The sequence below is a fragment of the Arabidopsis lyrata genome (genome assembly GCF_000004255.2).
Source record: "Arabidopsis lyrata subsp. lyrata unplaced genomic scaffold ARALYscaffold_1, whole genome shotgun sequence".
NCBI classification, from domain to species: Eukaryota; Viridiplantae; Streptophyta; class Magnoliopsida; order Brassicales; family Brassicaceae; genus Arabidopsis; species Arabidopsis lyrata.
The window spans coordinates 24,264,280-24,284,018 of NW_003302555.1; the positions used below are offsets into that span (position 1 = coordinate 24,264,280).

The 19,739-nt window shown below is 38.6% G+C and overlaps 1 protein-coding gene and 1 long non-coding RNA gene across 3 annotated transcripts; both read right to left on the reverse strand.

Annotated features, from left to right (window-relative positions):
• Positions 1-3,376: 3,376 nt before the first annotated feature.
• LOC9330145 lies at positions 3,377-5,232 on the reverse strand. 2 transcript variants are annotated; one of them, XR_002329296.1, is made up of 4 exons: positions 4,797-5,232; positions 3,990-4,345; positions 3,850-3,908; positions 3,377-3,649 (listed from the first exon to the last, which is right to left on the reverse strand). It is a non-coding gene; the product is annotated as an uncharacterized LOC9330145 (long non-coding RNA). The 2 variants fall into 2 exon arrangements; XR_002329297.1 differs by having other exon boundaries at positions 3,990-4,353.
• A 1,999-nt stretch (positions 5,233-7,231) lies between these two features.
• On the reverse strand, positions 7,232-8,733 carry LOC9327464 (cell wall / vacuolar inhibitor of fructosidase 1). The gene is made up of 2 exons (XM_002894039.2): positions 8,340-8,733; positions 7,232-7,636 (listed from the first exon to the last, which is right to left on the reverse strand). The coding sequence occupies exons 1-2, from the start codon at positions 8,529-8,531 to the stop codon at positions 7,334-7,336; spliced, it is 495 nt and encodes a 164-aa protein (XP_002894085.2). The 5' UTR covers positions 8,532-8,733; the 3' UTR covers positions 7,232-7,333.
• Between the last annotated feature and the right edge of the window lie 11,006 nt (positions 8,734-19,739).

Here is a 19,739-nt window from a genome sequence, read left to right on the forward strand (position 1 = left end):
TTGTCACTCTAGAGAAATTTATCATAAGGTAATGGGTTAAATATATTTTTTTTCCATTTAAGGTTTATGGGATTTTAGATATATATCTTTTGTTTTTCGTCTTTGAGAACAGATATATGAGTTTGTGACCTAACTTCTTAAATTTCATGATTAGTTTTATGAATGTAATATCCATTTATAGTACATAGTATGCACATGTACCTAAGTTTTCAATTGTAGGTTACTTTACATATTAGTTTTTGCAAATAAAATTATTTGTTCTTAGTATGCACACACTTTTGTTACGATTATTTGAAATAGCATAAGTCGACACTATCTTCAAAAAGTAAATAGAAAAAAATTATATAGTTAGAGAAAAGAGTTGTTTATATCTTATAAATGTAATTAACATCTAGTAAAGATAAAGAAATATATTTTCTTTTACTAATATGTGTGATTTTTTTGGTCCAAACAATTATAGATCGATCAATTGCAATTTAGCCTTCCCAAGAAGCCTGCATTTCATTTCGATATCAAACTTTGCGAGGGAGTTTCAGTCAGCGATTACCACATGCATTTTAGAACGTTCATTAGTTCATCTCCAACCAACACCAGTTTCTCAATTACATATATGAATGAAATCCTTCAACAACTTGGTCGACCACGACTTGACTACCGTCTAGCTGCTGCACGTCTGTGCATCTGGAACTGAAATGTGTTGGTGTTTGGCCCACGGTTAGACATGGAGATAATACATGGATGTGTATGCTTCTTGGTGATGATATCGTGGTTTGTATTGTGGGACAAAACAAAGACCAGTTTATTCTCCCAACGAAAATGATAAGGTAATCTTGGGATCAAATGGAGAGAAAAACAAAGTCGAATTGTTAGAATGACCATGATACTGAAGTTTTGGTATTATAGTGTCTATGTTTCAGAACTATTATCAGAAGCATCGAGTTTTGTCATGCGGTGTGCAATATGGAGTTTTAGCCATGAGATCCAATTCTACAAGAAAATACACAAATTGTGACGCAACTTTGCGAGGTAAAATATCCCTCACAAATTTGCGAGGGCATTACAAGTAATTTGCTACGACGTGGACGGGCCTTGCAATTTTGTCGCAAAAATTGCGACGGCTAATTCTCTCGCAACTTTGCGAGGGAGATACGAGTACTTTCTAGCAAAGACCTAAGCCGTCGCAAATCACCCGCAATTAGCGAAAAATTAGCGAGAAAAGAATATCTCGCATATTTCATCGCAAAACACAAACCACTTTTTTAAAAACACCATCAAAATTCCGTACATATAAATAAAAAGTTGTTTTAGCTAAAATTTACTAAAATATGTCGAGAGAGCACGAAATATATATGTCTCAAATCATAGAAGTTGAATATTCATGCTTCTTGAACTTGAAAAGCAAACTTTTCAACTATGATCGGTACGATCCATCAATCGGTTTAGGGGTAGGAACAAATAACTTAGGCGTTGTCGATGTCAATGCAAATAACTAATGAAGATAATGATATTTTTAAAGATTTAAAAAATGAATCTGAATAATTTTTAGGTGTGATTATTTGTTTTGTTTCAAATTAAATTTTTTTCTTTTATCGAGAGAGTTGCGAGGAACTACTAGCAATTCCCTTGCAAAATAGAAGTTTTTTTTACTTTGCAATGGCTTTGCGAGGGAGATACCACGGATCCGTAGCACTTCTCTCACAAATCTTTACCCTAAACCCTAAAGTACGTAAGAGTGTTTTGCAAACTTTGATTTTCAGATATAAAGTGAATCCAAGAGACCATATAATCCGGCAAGTTGAATATGTGGTGATGCATGAAAAAAGAATGGGATAGGTTTCAATACCAACATTTTCAATAGAAAATGTTATAGACATTGATCCATATAATAGAGAAACATAAGACATCATTGATGTATTTGAGGAAGATGCACATTCTGACGAATTCGAAGAATCTGATGATGGAGTAGATTCTAATAAAGATAATGAACTTCGTAATGATTCAAAAAAATGAATCCGAATGATTTTTAGTAGTGTTTTGTTGTTTTTTTTCAAATTGATTCTCTTTTAGCGAGGGATTTGCGAGGAGCCACTAGTAATTCCCTCGCACAACTATACCCTAAACCAATGACTTTCCGAAGGATTTGGAAGACATTTGTAGCACTTAACTCGTAAAACTATACCCTAAACCTGAAATTATTTAAAATTTTTTTTTTTTTTTTTTGCGAGAGACTTACTAAAAATCAGAATAAATTATTGTAGTGTTTAATTTTGTGTTTGGTAATCTCCTAATGAAGAATTTGTGAGGGAGTTACTAGGAAACCTCGCAATACCCTCGCAATATATGCCTCGTTTTAATTGGTTGTCAGGCGGTTCCTAGCAAAATCTTAGCAACGTTGCGAGGAAAGTGCGATGTGCCAAATATCTATATATATATATATAACTAGTTTGAGCTTCGCTCTTCTAAAAACAAAAGAAAACTTGAGGGTCTTAAAATGTAAATACTAAAACTATTGGGCCATTTCCTAGGCCAGAAGCTTTGAAGAGCATCTCCAATGGTGTGAAAATGGAGCTCTCTTCATAGTTTCTCTCATTAAAAATTAAAAAATAAATTATTTTTGAGAGAGCTGTCTCTCTTGAGAGAGACTTTGCCAGACAAGAGAGACGATGACGTGTCACGTTTTTATTGGCTGGTGTTTTTTTTTTTTTTTTTTTTTGGCTAGGTGGTTTCGTTTGACAAAACAAAAGAAAAAAAACGCGTATTCTACAGGTATGCCTCCAAATCTTGAGAATATGATGGGCATGCGAAATCAACTTCGTGATCAAAATATGCATCAACAATTGAAAAGTGATTTGGTTGAGCATATATGGAGAAAATTTCGCAACAATCAACAGAATAACTAATAGTTTTTTTTTTTTTTGCAAATTTATTTTCAAATGTATGAAATTATTGTATGTTTAATATGTTATGAATTGTAACTTTTTCAGTTTTATAAAATAAAATAATTAAAAAAATAGTTTAATTTTTTCCAGAGAACCCCACAAAGAGAGCCTACCATTGGACTTTGCAAAATTAAAAAGTTTTAACAAAAAATTTTTAAAGACCTTAAAATGTAAATACTAAAACCCCACAAAGATAGCCCATGGTGGGCTCTCACTAGCCCTGGGTCTTCGGCGAAAACGGGTTATTCGGGTCGGGTTGTTCGGTTATGGGAAAATTCGGTTTTTGAGAAAAGCTCCCGAATTGAACCGAAATTAATTTCGGTTCGGTTCGGTCGGTACTCGGGTTTTTCGGGTCGGTTATCAAGATTTATTTCACATCCGAAATTAAACCGGAAATTTTGAGATTCGGTTTTTTTAACCCGAATTAAACCTGTATCAAGCACAAATATCAGACAATACATCAAAAAATAACCATTACAGACCATTACAGAAGCTGCTAAGCTAGCAAGCTAGCATTGTATCAAATCACCATATTACAGAACCATACAAACACTAGAGTAATTAGTAACTCATAGCAAAGTTGTTTGTTATACAAAAGCATGCTTATCGCATCAAAAAGTAGATAAAAAGAAGCTTCAAAGTCAGTACTATCCCGTCCATTGTTAAGGCTGCATATCCACGTCAAAAAGAACAAAAGTGCAGCTTCCTACCTACACATGAAAATAATAACAAAAATTGATCAGAAACTTAAGTATTTAAGTATCTAAGCTAACAATCTAAACTCTAAAGCAAACTTCAGCAATTAACAGTCTAAAGAGAAGCAGTTAACAATCTATAGAAAACAAGAACTGAAGACAAAGTAGTTCACTTTACTTTAACTACTAAATTAGGACAGAGTAGTTCACTTTACCTTAACTACCTGTCATACTTTGAAGATTCATGGAGGAGCTGGAGTTGAATTCTGAGAATCTGTAAAAAGAAAAACAAAGTCAAAGTAGGAAAGAGATTAAAAATACACAATCACAGAATAAAAGAGTTAAGTGTACTTACCAAGAGATTCAAAAAACTCAACTTCTTCCAACATTTGCACTAAGTTTGCTACTTGTGCTTCAGATTTAAATGAACACCTTAGCCACTGTTGGGTGCATAGCAAAACCTCAATCATGTAAGGAGTTAAAGAACTCCTATAAGGGTCCAACACTCGACCACTTGTACTAAAGCAGAAGCAGCAGAAAATGTTGCCAAACTACTGCTCTATTAGCATACTTCTTACGTGGTCTCTGTGGATTAACAGAAGCAGAAGCAGCAGGTGCAGGTGTTTTACGCCTCTTCTCTGCTTGAACATCTTCAGCATTTTCAGGTTGAAGCATCGGCTCCTCAATGTTCTCATTGTGCTCTGTAGACATCTACAAAACTTAAACAATTTCGTATTAGCACAAGGAATGAGCACAAACACACAAAATATACCATAAACAAAGTTAATAACCTAGAAGAACCAAGGAGAATTTTCAGATTTAGAACTTTGAAACTAAACACTAACACTAAAATGCTCCAAATCAAAACACAGCCACACGTAATAGACCATAAACAAAGCTAAGAACCTAGAAGAACAAAGAGAATTTCGGATTTTGAACTTTGTAAGTAAACCCTAACATTAAGATGCTCCAAATCGAAACAGAGACACAAGAAATAGACCACAAACAAAGAAAATAGACATGGTAATCTCTTATTTTTGAAATCTGAAATTTTAGGGTTAGGCTTTTTCATTTCCAAATCAGAGATTATCGAGACAAAGGAAGAGGTTAGAGACCAAAGACTAAAACGAAAAGCCATTAAAGAGAAAGAAGAAGTGTTTACCCCTAACAAAGTCGAGGTTGCGGGTTGAATCTCTGAGCAAAGGGTTAGTCTTAACACCGGTTGAGATTACAGAGAATGAAAGAAGCTTGGAAGATGATGAATGAGAAGAGACGAATTAAAGATTATTGATTAGGTTGAAGAAACAGAGAAAGATTTCTCTTTCGCTATCGCAAGAGAGAGGCGCAGTCGCAAAGAGCAAATACGAAGAAGAAACCCTAGTAATTAGGTTAATGTCTTATGGTTATCTTTATATAGGACTGCAGATTCTCGGTCTAGGTTAAACCGATCGGCTCCGATTACCGAACCGAACAAAACCGAATTCCGAATTCTCAAACTAATTTCACCGATCGGTTTGCTCTCATGAAATCGGATGCTGCCGAAAACCGAAATTCTCGGGTTCCTCGGTTCGGTTATTTCGGGTTAAACCGTTAACCCAGGCCTAGCTCTCACCATTGGAGATGCTCTTTAAGGGCCTTTTAGTGAATCACATATTCTTCTTTGCGTGTTTCTTTTTCTTTTTCCACAGGCGGTTGCAAACACACATCTATTGATGCAACATGACCGACCTCCACTCATAGCAGCAGTCTATGGATCACCATTCAGCTATGACCATCGCTGTGCCCTTCTCGGATGCTCTATCTCCCGTGAGCTTGGAAGTAAATACTGATGTGAAGGACATACTTGATGCTTCTCTATCCCAGAAATTGTCTGCTGATTCTGTCACGCTCCATTACCTCAATGGATTTCGAGATCCCTCAGAAAGAAACCTTTCTTGTGCTGCCTCTGTTCTATTGAAGAATCAGAAGATTCAGGTTGGCATGCCCACCTTGGAGGACCAAAATATTTTCAATACATATCCTTGGGATCAGACAAACATGTTCAAACTAACTCGTCCTCTACCTAAACGTTGCGACTGGCTGTTTTTTCATAAATCACCTTTAGTATGGCGACGAATAAGCAAGAATGTATTTTGGAAAGGAAATGCTAAGAGGTCATTCTCAATGGTCGGTGGCGAAGTAATAACCACACAAAGCATCAACCTACGGTTTGAAGGTGTTGACTCGGAGACCCTAAAGGTTAAAAACGCAGCAGGAGGAGCTTGGGCGTTCCATCATTATTAGTATCAAGAGGTGTCTTTATATTGCTTGGAATTTGTGGGTGAGAGTAAAGAAAAACTTAAAGTCACTGACAAGAAGAAAGAAGATGGAGATGGAAATGAAAAACCCAACCAAGATAATGCTGGAAATACAAAACAAAAACAGGGCAAGCCAAAAAAGAGAAAATCCATTGATGATGAATCTTCTCCTGCTTCTGCAATTCCAGAGATGCCTTCCTTGGCCTTGGGTTTAGTTCTGAAACACCAAAAGGGAATCAGCAACGAAAACAAGGCTCTTGGTAATATCGGCAGTAAATATGTGTCTTAAATGCATTTAATAAAATACAGTAACACTTAAGTACTTGCACTCTGTTGTTTTGCAGTGTCTGGATCAACTTTTGACTCTCACCATGAATTTGATGCTGAATATGGTGAGTCCCCTACTCTTGATTTTAGTCTATTACAATGCAGCAACAGTTCTGCAAAAATTCTCACAGGACTGTATGATCCTTCCTGAGTTTGTGTAAACATATACGGTGATACTTAAGCTACACAGAGTAAAGATTCTTTAATAGCAAACATAAATCTGGTTTAGGTATAAGCAATGATCTATTTTAACCTGCGGGCTTTCATCTAGATGACTCAAAGCTAACATCGAGTGTTTCTTTGAGTAAACTAATTGAGGGAAGGGAATCATATTTCAAAGGCACACGATGCAAGAAACATGATGTGAATACAGATACAAAGCCAGAGGTTTGTGAGTCCTTTTGAGGAGCTTTTCTCATTTTCCTATTGACATTCCAGTATACAAAGCCAGAGGTTTGTGAGTCATTTTCATACAGATACAAGTGGAATCATTTTTAGTTTTTTACACAAGGCATGTTGTTTTTTTTGGGCCGAATAGCTTAGCTACTGGGCTTAATAGGTCGAGTTATAGACACTTGCAGTTAGTTCAATTTATTGGCCTTTCTAATTGGGCCCAGACCACGAACCTGCTTATTGTGACAGTGACACTGTTGACCAAAGTGATCACTTGACGAGGGAAAAATAAATAATATGTAACCCAATAATTCCAACTTTTAATAATACTATAAAATAGCGTCCAATACACTATTCGCCAGTACATATTCAACACGTGCCTGAATGAGTTGTTCATATCTTCGACCAAAGAGTGTATCTATGTCAATCCATATATCAACATATCTCCATTAAAATAAAAACAAATCGACATTTGTCTGACCAACCATATTGAATTACCAAATTTTACCTTATTAATTTTTTTTTCTCTCACATGCAATATCCCAGCTAATAGAAATGAGAAATAAACTATTATGTATAGTTTCTTATCTTTATCTTCTTGAATTCTTTTTTTTATATGAAAGGTAAAATCCCATCAAATACGTACCGATTAACACATGCTTGTATAAACATACGATTTAAATCAAAGCAACATTCTCACAATGGCTCTAGTCACATTAGAGATTTTTTGCATTGATTTGGTCAAACTAGTCAACGGAGATTTCCCTTTAAACCCTCCTTCACAAACAGAAGCTTCGACACCAGCGTCGATCACACCATCTTCGCCGAATTTCGGAACTCCTTTAGAAATAGCTTCAATGGCTTCGGGAACATCAGCGTTTAAGATCGTTTTGTATCTTCGACTACATTCGTCCAAAGCCCGTTTTAGTTCTGGTCTCTTCTTATATAGACCGTTGATCTCGTTCAAGGTTTTTGTTGTCAGTCCCTAAAAAATCATATATTTATAAAATAACCCCATAAGTTTTCGTTTCACACAGAAACAACCTCGCATTTCGATATATAGAGAAAATCCTCCCATTATTTCAGATAATTTATTAAGAAAAGTTACATAATTGGTGGTATAGTAAAGAAGCTCAATATCAAAAACACCCCTTGTTACATTTACATAGATGAAAAACCTGTTGGTCTCGACCAAAATAAACATTTAGCTGTTGGTCTTGACCACATCAGTTTACAAGCTTAAACACTTCTATTTCTAATTATTTCAACCAAAAGTTGCACTTGATGTAAAAACATTATTTTCTTTTTGAGTTTAGTTTAACATCAAATTCAAAAAAAAATAAGTAACAACGCTTAAGAGGTTTTTTAAACACTAAAATAGTGATAAAATTTTAAGAGATAAAATTAATACTAACTCATAGAATAAGATTAATTTAAAATTAACCATTACATCTACAAATTTATAAAACAACCACGTAAATTTGTATTATATACAGAAACAGCATCTAAGTTTTTATTTATTCAAATTATTTATGTCCCCAACACAAAAACGTCGAAAGGCTAACCTTATACTATACTGAAATTAAGGAAACCTTTATTAAAGATCTGGTTCTTATAAGAGACTTTTAATCGAAATAATTGGATATATATATTGAAAGAAACTATATGAGAAAAGATAATTAAAGGACCTTGATTTTATCAATGAGGATGAGAGCAAGGCCAGAAGTGTCGGCAGAGGAACCACGTGGATCGGAGTTAAGGAGAGACACACAAAGATTGAAGTCTGGTGTCTCTTTACATGTCTGCTCTATTATACTTCCTTCACTCACCATCACCGTCACCATCATCATCACCTTCATCATCATCATCATCATCATCATCTTCTTTGATGATTATCTTTATATGTAAAAGATGGAGGATTTGCTTTAATCTCAGGATTTGGGAGAAGATCAGTTATATATAAGTGTGTGTCTAGCTCTGCGTGTATTAATTTGCCTGTGTAGTGCACGTCTCCAATATATATAATCGAATTGATGATGGTGCCTTCACCAAAATCCCTTAGTTCCCTAGGATAAAAAGTTTCATTTCACGCAAGATATTTTCTTTAGTTATTTTTAATATATATATATATATATATATATACCAAAGAGAAAAGCTATATAGAATATTGTCCAATCAAATTTTTAGTTTGTATGTTTTTATAGTATCCAAGAACAATATTGGTAAAAACACTAAATATAATGTCTAATGCTATGACTGAAATATTTGTTACTACTATTAAATAATAAATATGCCAAGCTAATATTAGTCAAATAATCATGATATGGATAATTATGTATATATGCCTAAGACTATTTATTAATTAGCTATGAATGATGGTTTGACTTCAAATTTTCTAAGTTGCTTATTATCTTAAAATTTTAAAACGTCATTTTTCATAGCGAATAAATAATTTGAAAAAAAAAAGTGTAAAATGGGGAGTAACAAGCTAAAATTTGTTTTCTTATTTTTTTTTTTTTGGTATGAAGAGGAGAGACAAAAGCTTCCCCATTTTATTGAAAGAAAAACTTAAACATAATTACACACGGACATTACGAGGGTACGCAGACCCGTTCATGTCATCAAACAACAACGAACTAACAATGGGTGGACTACCATCCAAAAAATGAAAACCCAACGATAACGTAAACGCATAGTTCGCTAATCCATCTGCAAGACGATTAGCCTCCCTATACACATGAGACACTCGGACTATCCAGTCCCTTGAAATGAAGCCATAGCACAACCGTACTAGGAATGACAGTGGATGATTCTCGCTTATCCCTGTCGTCAAAAAACCCACCACAATCTCCGAATCCACTTCGAGTTCTACTCGTGTGATTCCTTTCTCCCACGCAATATATAACCCGTAATAGACTCTCCAAAGTTCCGCCATAGGAGCCGAACATATCCCTATATTCAACGCAAATCCACATATCCAGTTACCTCCTTCATCCCGTAATAGACCCCCAGCAGTTGCTAATCCTGGATTCCCACGCGAAGCACCATCCGTGTTGATTTTTGTCCAACCGACAGACGGTGGTTTCCACGCAATTAGCCTTACTTCTCTCACAGCCGTACGAGATTCCCCTATGACTCCCTTGTGTGCGATGAATACCTCCTGGGCAAGGTCTTTTATGAATCGAACCCTGTCCCGAAACCTACTCATCCCTCCAAAAATATCTCCACACCTCCACTTCCACGCCCACCATACCGCAACTGCAAATAAGGTAGACCAAGAACACCCGTCACCCGCAGCCTCCTCGCACAAGTTTGTAAAGAACCATTCTAACAGAGATTTCGCAAAGAATGATTGAAGTCTCCGAGCTAGTACGATACGTCTCCAAACTCCCGCCATGGCCGGGCAATCCCTAAGGACGTGAATTATTGTCTCCTCTCCACTCCGACAAACTGAGCACAGTCCCGTGTCACTTAAGTGTCTCCTTGCCCTCTCCATATTCGTCATTATGACCTGGTTCGCCGCTAGCCACAAGAAACAGCGAACCCGTTCTGGTGCCATGACCCGCCAAATCTGATCAAAAAACCTCTCCATGCTCTGTTTCGGTGAACTGTCCCTAGTTAAAAGGACATAAGCTAACTTCACCGTAAAGTTACCATCCGCATTCCCGGCCCAAGAGAGTCTGTCTTTCGCGCCTGTTACTTCATCTAACACCACTGCAGTGAATCTTAACTTCAGATTCTCGGAGACATATGGTAATATCTGGGAAAATTCCCACCCTGTACCTCGTCTCCATAAGTCACAGACTCTCCTCTCCTCATACCCGACAGGTAATGGTCCCGTCACCAACTCCAGCAAAGGCTTATCCAAGAGCCACTTGTCAACCCAAAATCTTATATCCCGACCATCTCCAATAACCCAGCTGAAACCCAAGGACACCACCTCCTGCAGCCCTGTCCCTATACTCTTCCAAGTAGATGACCAAGTAGTCTTTACCTTCAGCCAAGACTTGTCATGTACGTCACCAACTTTATATTTTGATCTGAGCACTCTCGCCCATAGACTCATTTTGTCCTGCAAAATACGCCATCCGACCTTAGCTAGAAGAGCTTTATTCATTGCCAGAGAAGAGCGTATCCCCAGACCACCCTCTCTCTTTGGTAAACACACTCTCTTCCACGCCACTAAGTGCTGCTTTCTTTTTTGCGGATTACTGCCCCAGAGGAATGACCTTGACACTCTATCAATCTTGTCAATGGTAGATTTAGGCAGTAGAATCGTACTCATAGAGTGTACCGGTAGCGATGCAATCACTGATTTCGTAAGAGTAAGCCGACCTGCGAAGCTCAAAAACCTCCCCTTCCAGCCAGCTAACCGTGAAGACATTCTCTCCAAAATCTCACCATAAGTATCCTTATTGATGCGTTTATGAAGTATCGGCATACCAAGGTACTTCCCTAACTCCCTCGTCGATTGAATCCCACTTGCATCACTAATTAATTTCGCTAGGTCCCGGTGAACATTGTCGGAGAAGAAAATCTTCGATTTCTCCAAACTCACCTTTTGTCCCGAAGCAACACAGAATCTCTCCAACACCTTCCTGATTACTTGGACTTGTGCAACCGATGCCTCCGCGAAGAGGATTAGATCGTCCGCAAAGCAAATATGTGACAGCTTCGGGCCTCCTCTCGAGAGACTTATTGGCTTCCACTTCTTGCAGTCCACCGACATCTCTATCAAGTGACATAATCTCTCAAGACACATCACAAACAAATATGGAGATAATGGGTCTCCTTGTCTAAGTCCTCTTGATGGTGTAAACGCCTCTGTTTTCTCCCCATTCCACAGTAGGCTCATCGATGGTCCCGACACACACTGCATAGTCCACCTTATCCAAGAATCTGGAAGTCCAGCCACCCTTAGTGTATCTTCAAGAAAGTCCCATTTGACCCGATCATAAGCTTTCTCAAGATCCAACTTCAAAAGCATCCAACCCTTTCTACCTTTTTTACGTCGCATTGAATGAACAGCTTCTTGTACTATGACAATATTATCCGTGCTTAATCTCCCGGGGATAAAACTGGCTTGGGCTGGTCCAATAAGCTTTGGCATGACTTCTTTCAATCTCAACACCATAGTTTTCGTAATTGTTTTAAATAAAACATTACACAAACTAATGGGTCGAAATTGCGTAATTTTTTCCGGTTTAATCACTTTCGCAATCAAAACCAACATCGCATCATTCGTCTCGGGTGGCAGTATACCAGTTTGGAAAAAATCCAGAACAAACCGGACAACCGATGGACCCACAACCTCCCAACAATTCTGATAAAACACCGGTTGGTAGTCATCCGGTCCCGGCGCTTTATATTGACCCATGCTTCTAATCGACTTCTCTACTTCAAAAGCTGAGAATGGTTTGCTGAGCTTAGTCAACTCATCTCTTGTCAACTTGGTAAAACCTAGCTGCGGTAATTTCTCTGTTGACTGTGAGACATCGTCCAACGAATAGAGTTTGGAGTAATACTCTATCGCTAATCTCTCTAGCTCTTGAGAATCTGATATCCAACGACCACTATCATCTTTCAACATCTCAATTCAATTCCTCCTCCGTCGAATGATTGTCGAAGTATGAAAGAATTTAGTGTTACGGTCCCCCAAGGCTATCAACTTCTCCCTAGACTTTTGAAACCAAAGAACCTCCTCTTGTTCCAAAATCACATAAAACTCTTTTATCAAAACCTCCTCTTTATGTAGTAATTCATCCGATTGGTCCAGCTCCAACAAATCTTGAACCATTTTGATTTCATTAGCTACTTGCTCTTTCCGTTTGTGAATATCACCAAATACCTCTTTGTTCCACTGTTTGAGTTTCTCCTTCAACCCGTTTAGTGCCACTGGTGTTGACATTTCCCCATCCCATGAATTTGCCAACATCTCCTTAAATCCGTCATGCTTTAACCATGCTGCTTCAAACCGAAACGGTCTCCTCATTGGGTTACCTTTTGTCGCTGGACATAACTGAACATAGAGCGGAGTATGATCAGAGGCCATGAAAGGTAAATGAGAAACTGTTGCTTCCTGCCATTTAAGTCTTGTTTGGGCACAACACAAGACCCGATCTAGTCTTTTGGCAATAAAAGTACTCACCACACGGCCCCTCTTCCATGTGTACTTGCTGCCCCGAAAGCCTAGGTCAATGAGAGACATCTCGTTAATCGATTCCCCGAAGGCGAGTGAATCTTGTAACAGTCTACCATTGCCTCCTGTTCTCTCGTCTAGCCTCAATATCGTATTGAAATCTCCCCCTATCATGAATGGTTCCGAAATTCCCCGGAGAACCTCTCCCAGCTTTTCCCACAGCCCACTTCGCCTACTGACCGTCGGAGCCGCATATACCACCACCAAGTGCATTATCTCTGACCATTTACCACTCTCGCGTGAATAAACTGATCAGACTGCTCCACAACCGAAACTTCACCGATACTCGATCTCCACAATATCCAGATACCCCCACTTTGTCCTTCCGCATCCACTCTAAAAGAGTTCTCAAACCCCATGCCTTGACATATACGACTCGCCCTATCACCCGCAGCATGTGTCTCTAACAAAGCTAAAAAATCCGTTTGATGCTTCTTGAGAATGTAACGAATTGATCTTCTGAAATTAGGTTTATTCGCCCCCCGGCAATTCCATAATAAGACATTCATCATTAATGTATAAACTCGATGTAGAACCACCGGGGCAACACGTTATGCATTTGGTGCACCCACATCCACTCCGTCTTGTGAGTCACTTAACAAAACCATATCTCTGCTACTCATCTCCTCTATCGGTTCAGTTTGTGCGTCAACTGTGACCAAACTGTTTCCGTTAGCGGAAGCCTCCTCAGCCGTGCCACCATTACGAACACTCGCAAAGGCTCCTCCCAACTGCCATGGTGTGCCCTGTTCTACTCTCATTCTCTTCCCCGAAGGTGAAGTCTCTGTTTCTCTGATTATTGGGCCATAGACTAAACCTCTGGTGGGCCGAGTCTGTTTAGTATATTTCCCTTTGGGCCCAATTATCAGCCCCGGTCTTGGCCCAGTCTGATTCGCACCCTTTCCTCCTTTTGCCCCATTAACACTCTGTTTTGAACTTCCTCCCGCCTTCCATCCCTTTCCTTGCACCCCACTCTTTCCATTATTCATGCGATCCACCATAATTGTATTTTCCTTATCCGCCTCGCCAACTATGGCAACTTCCCTCACCTCCGACGAAATCAATTCCTCATTCAAACTACCATATCTGTTCTCTGTCACAATATTCTCGATATTGTTCTTTCCCGAAATATCCCGGAGATTTCTTCCCAAATCTGGCTTTGATCCACCAGTTCCGATAGCCAACTTGTTTTCCGATGACTTCCCCCGGCGGTTTGTTTTCCTAACCAGCGTAAAACCATCACTTCCCTGGTTTGATTCACTTGTTTCCCCTGCCGCATTCGTCACAGGTGCCTCAATCCCCTTCTCCACAACCCCTCTAGGACAAGAGTGCACCAAGTGCCCGTAGATGCCACAAGATGAGTAGATATTCGTGAGCCCTTCGTATGACACATAATATCTCTCCCCATTAATCATGACAGTACCCTTCAAAGGCTTCGTTAGATTCACCTCCACACATACTCTTGCAAACCTTCCTCTTTCGAAGTTTAACGTTGTCAAATCTACTCTCACTGGCTTTCCCAAACCACGAGCAATCCCCATCAGGATCGACTTATGGTAAAAGTTCAATGGAATGTTTGCCAATCGAACCCAAACCGGTGTTGTAACAATTTCATTTCTCATTGGATCAAACTCTGGGGACCAAGCTTGCACCATAAGATAACTTCCAAAAGCTCTCCATGGCCCTCCAGTCAACGCCGCCAAGTATTCATCCTCCTTTTCAAATCGAACCATGAAAAACTGTCTCGGGAGATCCATCACCACCATTGCACCCGTCGGCTGCCACATCTCCTTCAAACGACGACTCATCACGGCAATAGGTACATTTCTCCCTAACACCTTAACTACCATGCATTGCTTCCATAACCCATTCATCGCTTCAAGGACTTCCGACCCTATGGTTATCACCGGCTCACCATCTTCCCCGTGCGGAAACTCCAACTGAAGCCTTGTAGATACATACTCATCATCCAGAAACTTCTCCGGTACCGGAATCCCACCTGCACCACTACCCGTGACCTTCTTCACCCACGAAGCTGATACATCTGGTGGTTCTCCCGGTGGTCGGATCTTCTCCCCAATATCCGTCATAGTTGCATCTTGAGTCCCCGCCGTCACACCCTCAAAATCGCCCATCACTAGAGAGAGAGCTTTAATTTGAATAAGAAGAAGAAGCTACTCTTTGATGTGAGATGGTAATGACTCTCAATTTTTTTTGATGATTCGTTCTATTCACAATTGTTTTCTTATTTGATTAGATCGTAAGTTTTAACCTATCTAATGAACATTTATATGAAATTTTAATTAAAAAACAAAAAAAAAAAAAACTAAAAGTTAATTTGCGTTTAAATAAAATATTTACCCTAAACCACAATAAATTTAGTACCGAAGTACTTAAATAGTCAAAAGATTGTTCTTTTTTTCTTTCTAGTTTGTTAAAATCAATTACATAATCGTCACTAAAAATTCACAACTTTACAACAAAATATACAAACACAATCTCATCTTTTCACTTACTTCAACGCATCCAAGATATTTTTTGTATGTGTTTATTATACGGCCCCATTTTTCCAAATAAAATATGATCTAAGCAGTAGATAAAACAAGAGACATATGTAGTATTTGTTATTAACGTTGGGGCCAAGTATTTAAAGTTTCTATAACTTTCCAACGAACCGATTGTAAGAAACATCGCCAGGTGGATCCAATAGTCGAGGTTAGCGTGTTACACTGCGTAGTGAATAAGCTAATTCATCCGAAATTAATCAAGGGGCTTACTTTTGGGGTTATTACGAGAATGAGCATTTATTAGGTCAAAAGTTTGATTTTAGGTTTTTCTATCCCGACTTGCATATTTATGTATTTTTAGATTTAGTTAAATGACATTTTTGCCCCTACTGAATTAAATGGAATTTTGGAAAAATTAAAAAATTTGACAATTCTTCTCCGGTGGAATTAAGAAGAAAAGCGTCTTGGACACCTACAGTCGCTGGGCTGAGCTACCGGAGAATCCGCCTCCAACCGCCGCATGCTTCCTCCTTCCAGATCTATCCCACCGTCTCGCTATTTACCCTATGGCAACTTCGATTTTTACTTTCACGACACACAGTCCACCGCCCGTTGATGTGGAGTGGAAGCCATTGGGTTTGCGGAGGTCTTGGGTTGCTCACTTGTGGCGGATCTGTTGCCGCTTGAAGACGACGGCACGATCTGCTCTCCGATTCGCCGCCAACATCATCTCCGATCCGAAACACAAAACCTCTCCTCCGCCAACACCATCTCCAATGAGTTGGATTCAACTAATTCTTTTTGAATAACGAAAAATAAACCCTAAGGGGATAGTATCCTCTAAACCCAAGGGCTCCAATTGAAATAATTGTCAAAATTAGGATCTGGGTTTCCATGATCTTCATGTTGGTAAGTGAAGGAGAAAGCTTAAAGTTTTTGTCGTTCACAAAAAAAAAAAACAATTATTTTTGCTTCAATTGGTGACAAAGGTAAAAACGACTTTTCCGATGTTTGAGGAATGCTTAAAACAGAAGTATGGGCAAATAAACCCAAACTGATAAGTTTGACTGAAAAAAGTACCGATCCGGTAATTAACTCGCTTACTTTTGCTGAGCCGTAGTTTTTTTTTTTTTTTTTTTTTTTTGATAAGAATGTAAATATTCATTTCACAATGAAAGTTTGAGTTACACAATTAAGCATAACCAAGTAAATGGTCTCATGCCAAAAAAGGATAAAAAACATGAAAGCATATCACATTCTTACACCAAATCATCAAATTCAAATCATTACCATAACGATAATGAAAGAAGACAGTTTGATGCAAGATATAAAACGAATCCCTAAAGTGAATCTAGTAACCAAGCCAACAAAGGAAAAAAAACAAAGAAGCGGTTGATCAAGAAGCGAGGAAGCAGTCCGTTCAACGAATAGCCCGAGACAAGCAAGTGACTGCGGAACCACCGAGCTTAAAGAGGCAGGCAATGCTTACTCACTCTACTAAGTCCCTCCAAGAGTCAGTAGCACAGAGCATAGCAACTTCACATCCACAAAAAACCATACTAGCACCACCAACTCGCAGGACCAACCACAAAAAGCACTTTGAAAATTTTCGAAGCTTGATACTAGAGAGACACTAATCCGGAGAGGTTGAAGCAAAGGCTTTTGACATTTGTGGTGATAGAAGCAATAAACCTGAGCGCTAAGGCCAAAAACAAGTGCGACATGCCAATGAGATGCGTGGAGAAGGTACTGGATACCGCGACGCCGGGCAGCCTCAAACCCTTGATCAAGCAGAGCCCACAACTCCCTCAAAAAACGAAACTCACAAGTTTCTAGCAAAAGCAAAACAAATCTCGGAGAGCACCAGTCAGTAACATCAATCATCACCTTTGGCTTGGAAGTTGAGCTGAAGAAATGAAGTCGATTGGTGGCCTGCAGTAGCTAGAGAAACCGGCCCTAACAAACAAAACACAGCAACGAACAAAACAAGTCCAGCACAAAACCCCCAGTGAAGATAGAAGCTAAAGATCGAAGCATCCGGAGGTTGAAACCAAAGCACAGACAGCCTAGCCTTAAGCAACAAACACTTCACAGAGGCTAAGCTTACCGGAGCAAGCGAGGAAGCCAGGGAAACCAACGACTACTAACACGGGGCGGGAGAAAAGACTCAGAAGGTGAAGACAAGTGGTAACCTCAGAGGGAAAGAAAGCAGTAGCATTCCAGCGCCGGACGGAGCACGGAGCATCGCCGGACCACCATTGAAGAGAAGAAGCTGCACGCCAAAGAAGAAAAACGACCGCCGCTTGGTGCGAACCAAGCAGCTATGCGACAGCCACGAAGCACAAAGACACCGCCGAAATAGCACCGTGAGGAGCCTCACAACATCGGATTTGCCGTCCTCAAACAAATCGGAGGATGCACGAGAGCGCCGGGAAGATGAAATCGCCGAATCAAGAATCGGAATTCAGGCCAACAGACGCCTTTTCTTTAACAAATGAAGCCTCCGAAAAACCAAACCACAGAACTTCGGAGCTAGACTCGTCAAATCGCCTACCGGGAAGAGCCTAATCGCAGAGCGAACAAACCGGGGACCCTCTTGCAGCCACGGCGAAGAGCGCCGATGACCGGAGAGGCGAGAAGCACGTTAGATCTAGGTTTTGAAGCGGCGGAGCTTTTTTTGGAAAAATCGTCACGCGCGTACAAGACACGCGCCCGATTTCGGGGTCACCGATGTTAATTTTGAGCCGTAGTTTTTGCCAATACCAATTGTTAATGGTAAGCATTGTGAGTTACATGGTGGAGACATTGGATCAGCTTTAGAGACTAGGATATATTTTAAAGCACACAATTAGTTGCGTTATTTTAAACATAAAAAAATATAACCACCTAAAGCTTCTTTTTTTCTTAAGGTCATCACTGAATAATCCTATCCTCCTTAAAGTTATACATTCTTTTACTTCTTTTTGTGGCTTTTTGGACCATACGACGAAAGATAAGTTCAATACGACATGTTTTTTTCATATGTTGATACACATTGCCTAATCCAATAATTCAATTCAATCATCATAAGAAAAAAAATATAATTTTCGAATCTTATAAGCAAATAAATATTCGGTAATAAAACAATATTTTAGGATAAGCTATTAAATATTGTTATTAGGGAATGTAAAATATGCTTCGCGTTTTGAATATTACATAGAGAAAAGTAGATTAAAAAAAACGACAATAGAAGTTCGAGTGAACTTTTAAATCATGAATTGCCAAATTGGTTGTGTAAATGGAGATTTTTCTTTTTCTGAATTATGCTCTTCAGTTTAAAATATTTTAACTTTGTCAAATACTGTTCCATGCAATAACAAATATCTGCAAAAGTAGCAGATTATCCGAATTTATCCAATAAACATGTTCATATAGAAGTCTAAAATTAACCAGACATTTAAAATGCATATTTAAATTAAAGAGTATCTTTAATAACAAAACTATTGTAACTCAAGCTGCATGCAAATCACTTTACATAATAATTTATTGGTATGAGAGGGACCTCTACTAATCCATATCAACACTTCTACTCCCTCCGTATTTTAATAAGTGTCGTTTTAGAATTTTTATTTTTTTGAATTGGATGTCGTTTTCAAATTTCTATACAAAATTTATTACTTTTTAATGTTTTATGATATCATAAAACATTAAAAAGTAAAAAATTTTGCATAGAAATTTGAAAACGACATCTAATTTTTAAAAAAAGAAAATCCTAAAACGACACTTATTAAAATACGGAGGGAGTATTAAACTATATCCAACCCATTACTCTATTTTTTTCTCTCTTGAAATAGAGTAATTCTATTTTGGAGTTAAGTTTTTCTCCAATATACATTATATATATTTCTTTTCTTTTTTTATCTGAAAATTTTATTCATTAGATACTTTAGAGTTATACAAAGCCGACAAAGATCGAGATCTTTTCTCTAACATAACTCGAAAGTAGATAAATAGACTAGAAAAATTTGTTGGGGATTCCAGAGGTATGCACTGGATGGCTTGGAACAAGTTGTGTAATAGCAAATCGGAAGGAGGTTTAGGTTTTCGGGATGTAGACGATTTTAATTCAGCCCTATTAGCCAAACAATTATGGCGGTTGATTACGGTTCCAGGTTCTCTTTTCGCGAAGGTGTTTAAAAGACGGTATTTTCGGAAATCCAATCCCTCGGAAAATAGAAAATCATACTCCCCATCATATGGATGGCGTAGTATCTGTTCAGCTAGAGCTCTGGTTAATAAAGAACTTATTAAAAGGGTCGGATCGGGGACATCCATCTCAGTTTGGAAAGATCCCTGGATTCCAGCTCAATTCCCGAGACCAGCAAAGAGTAATGGTTCACTTG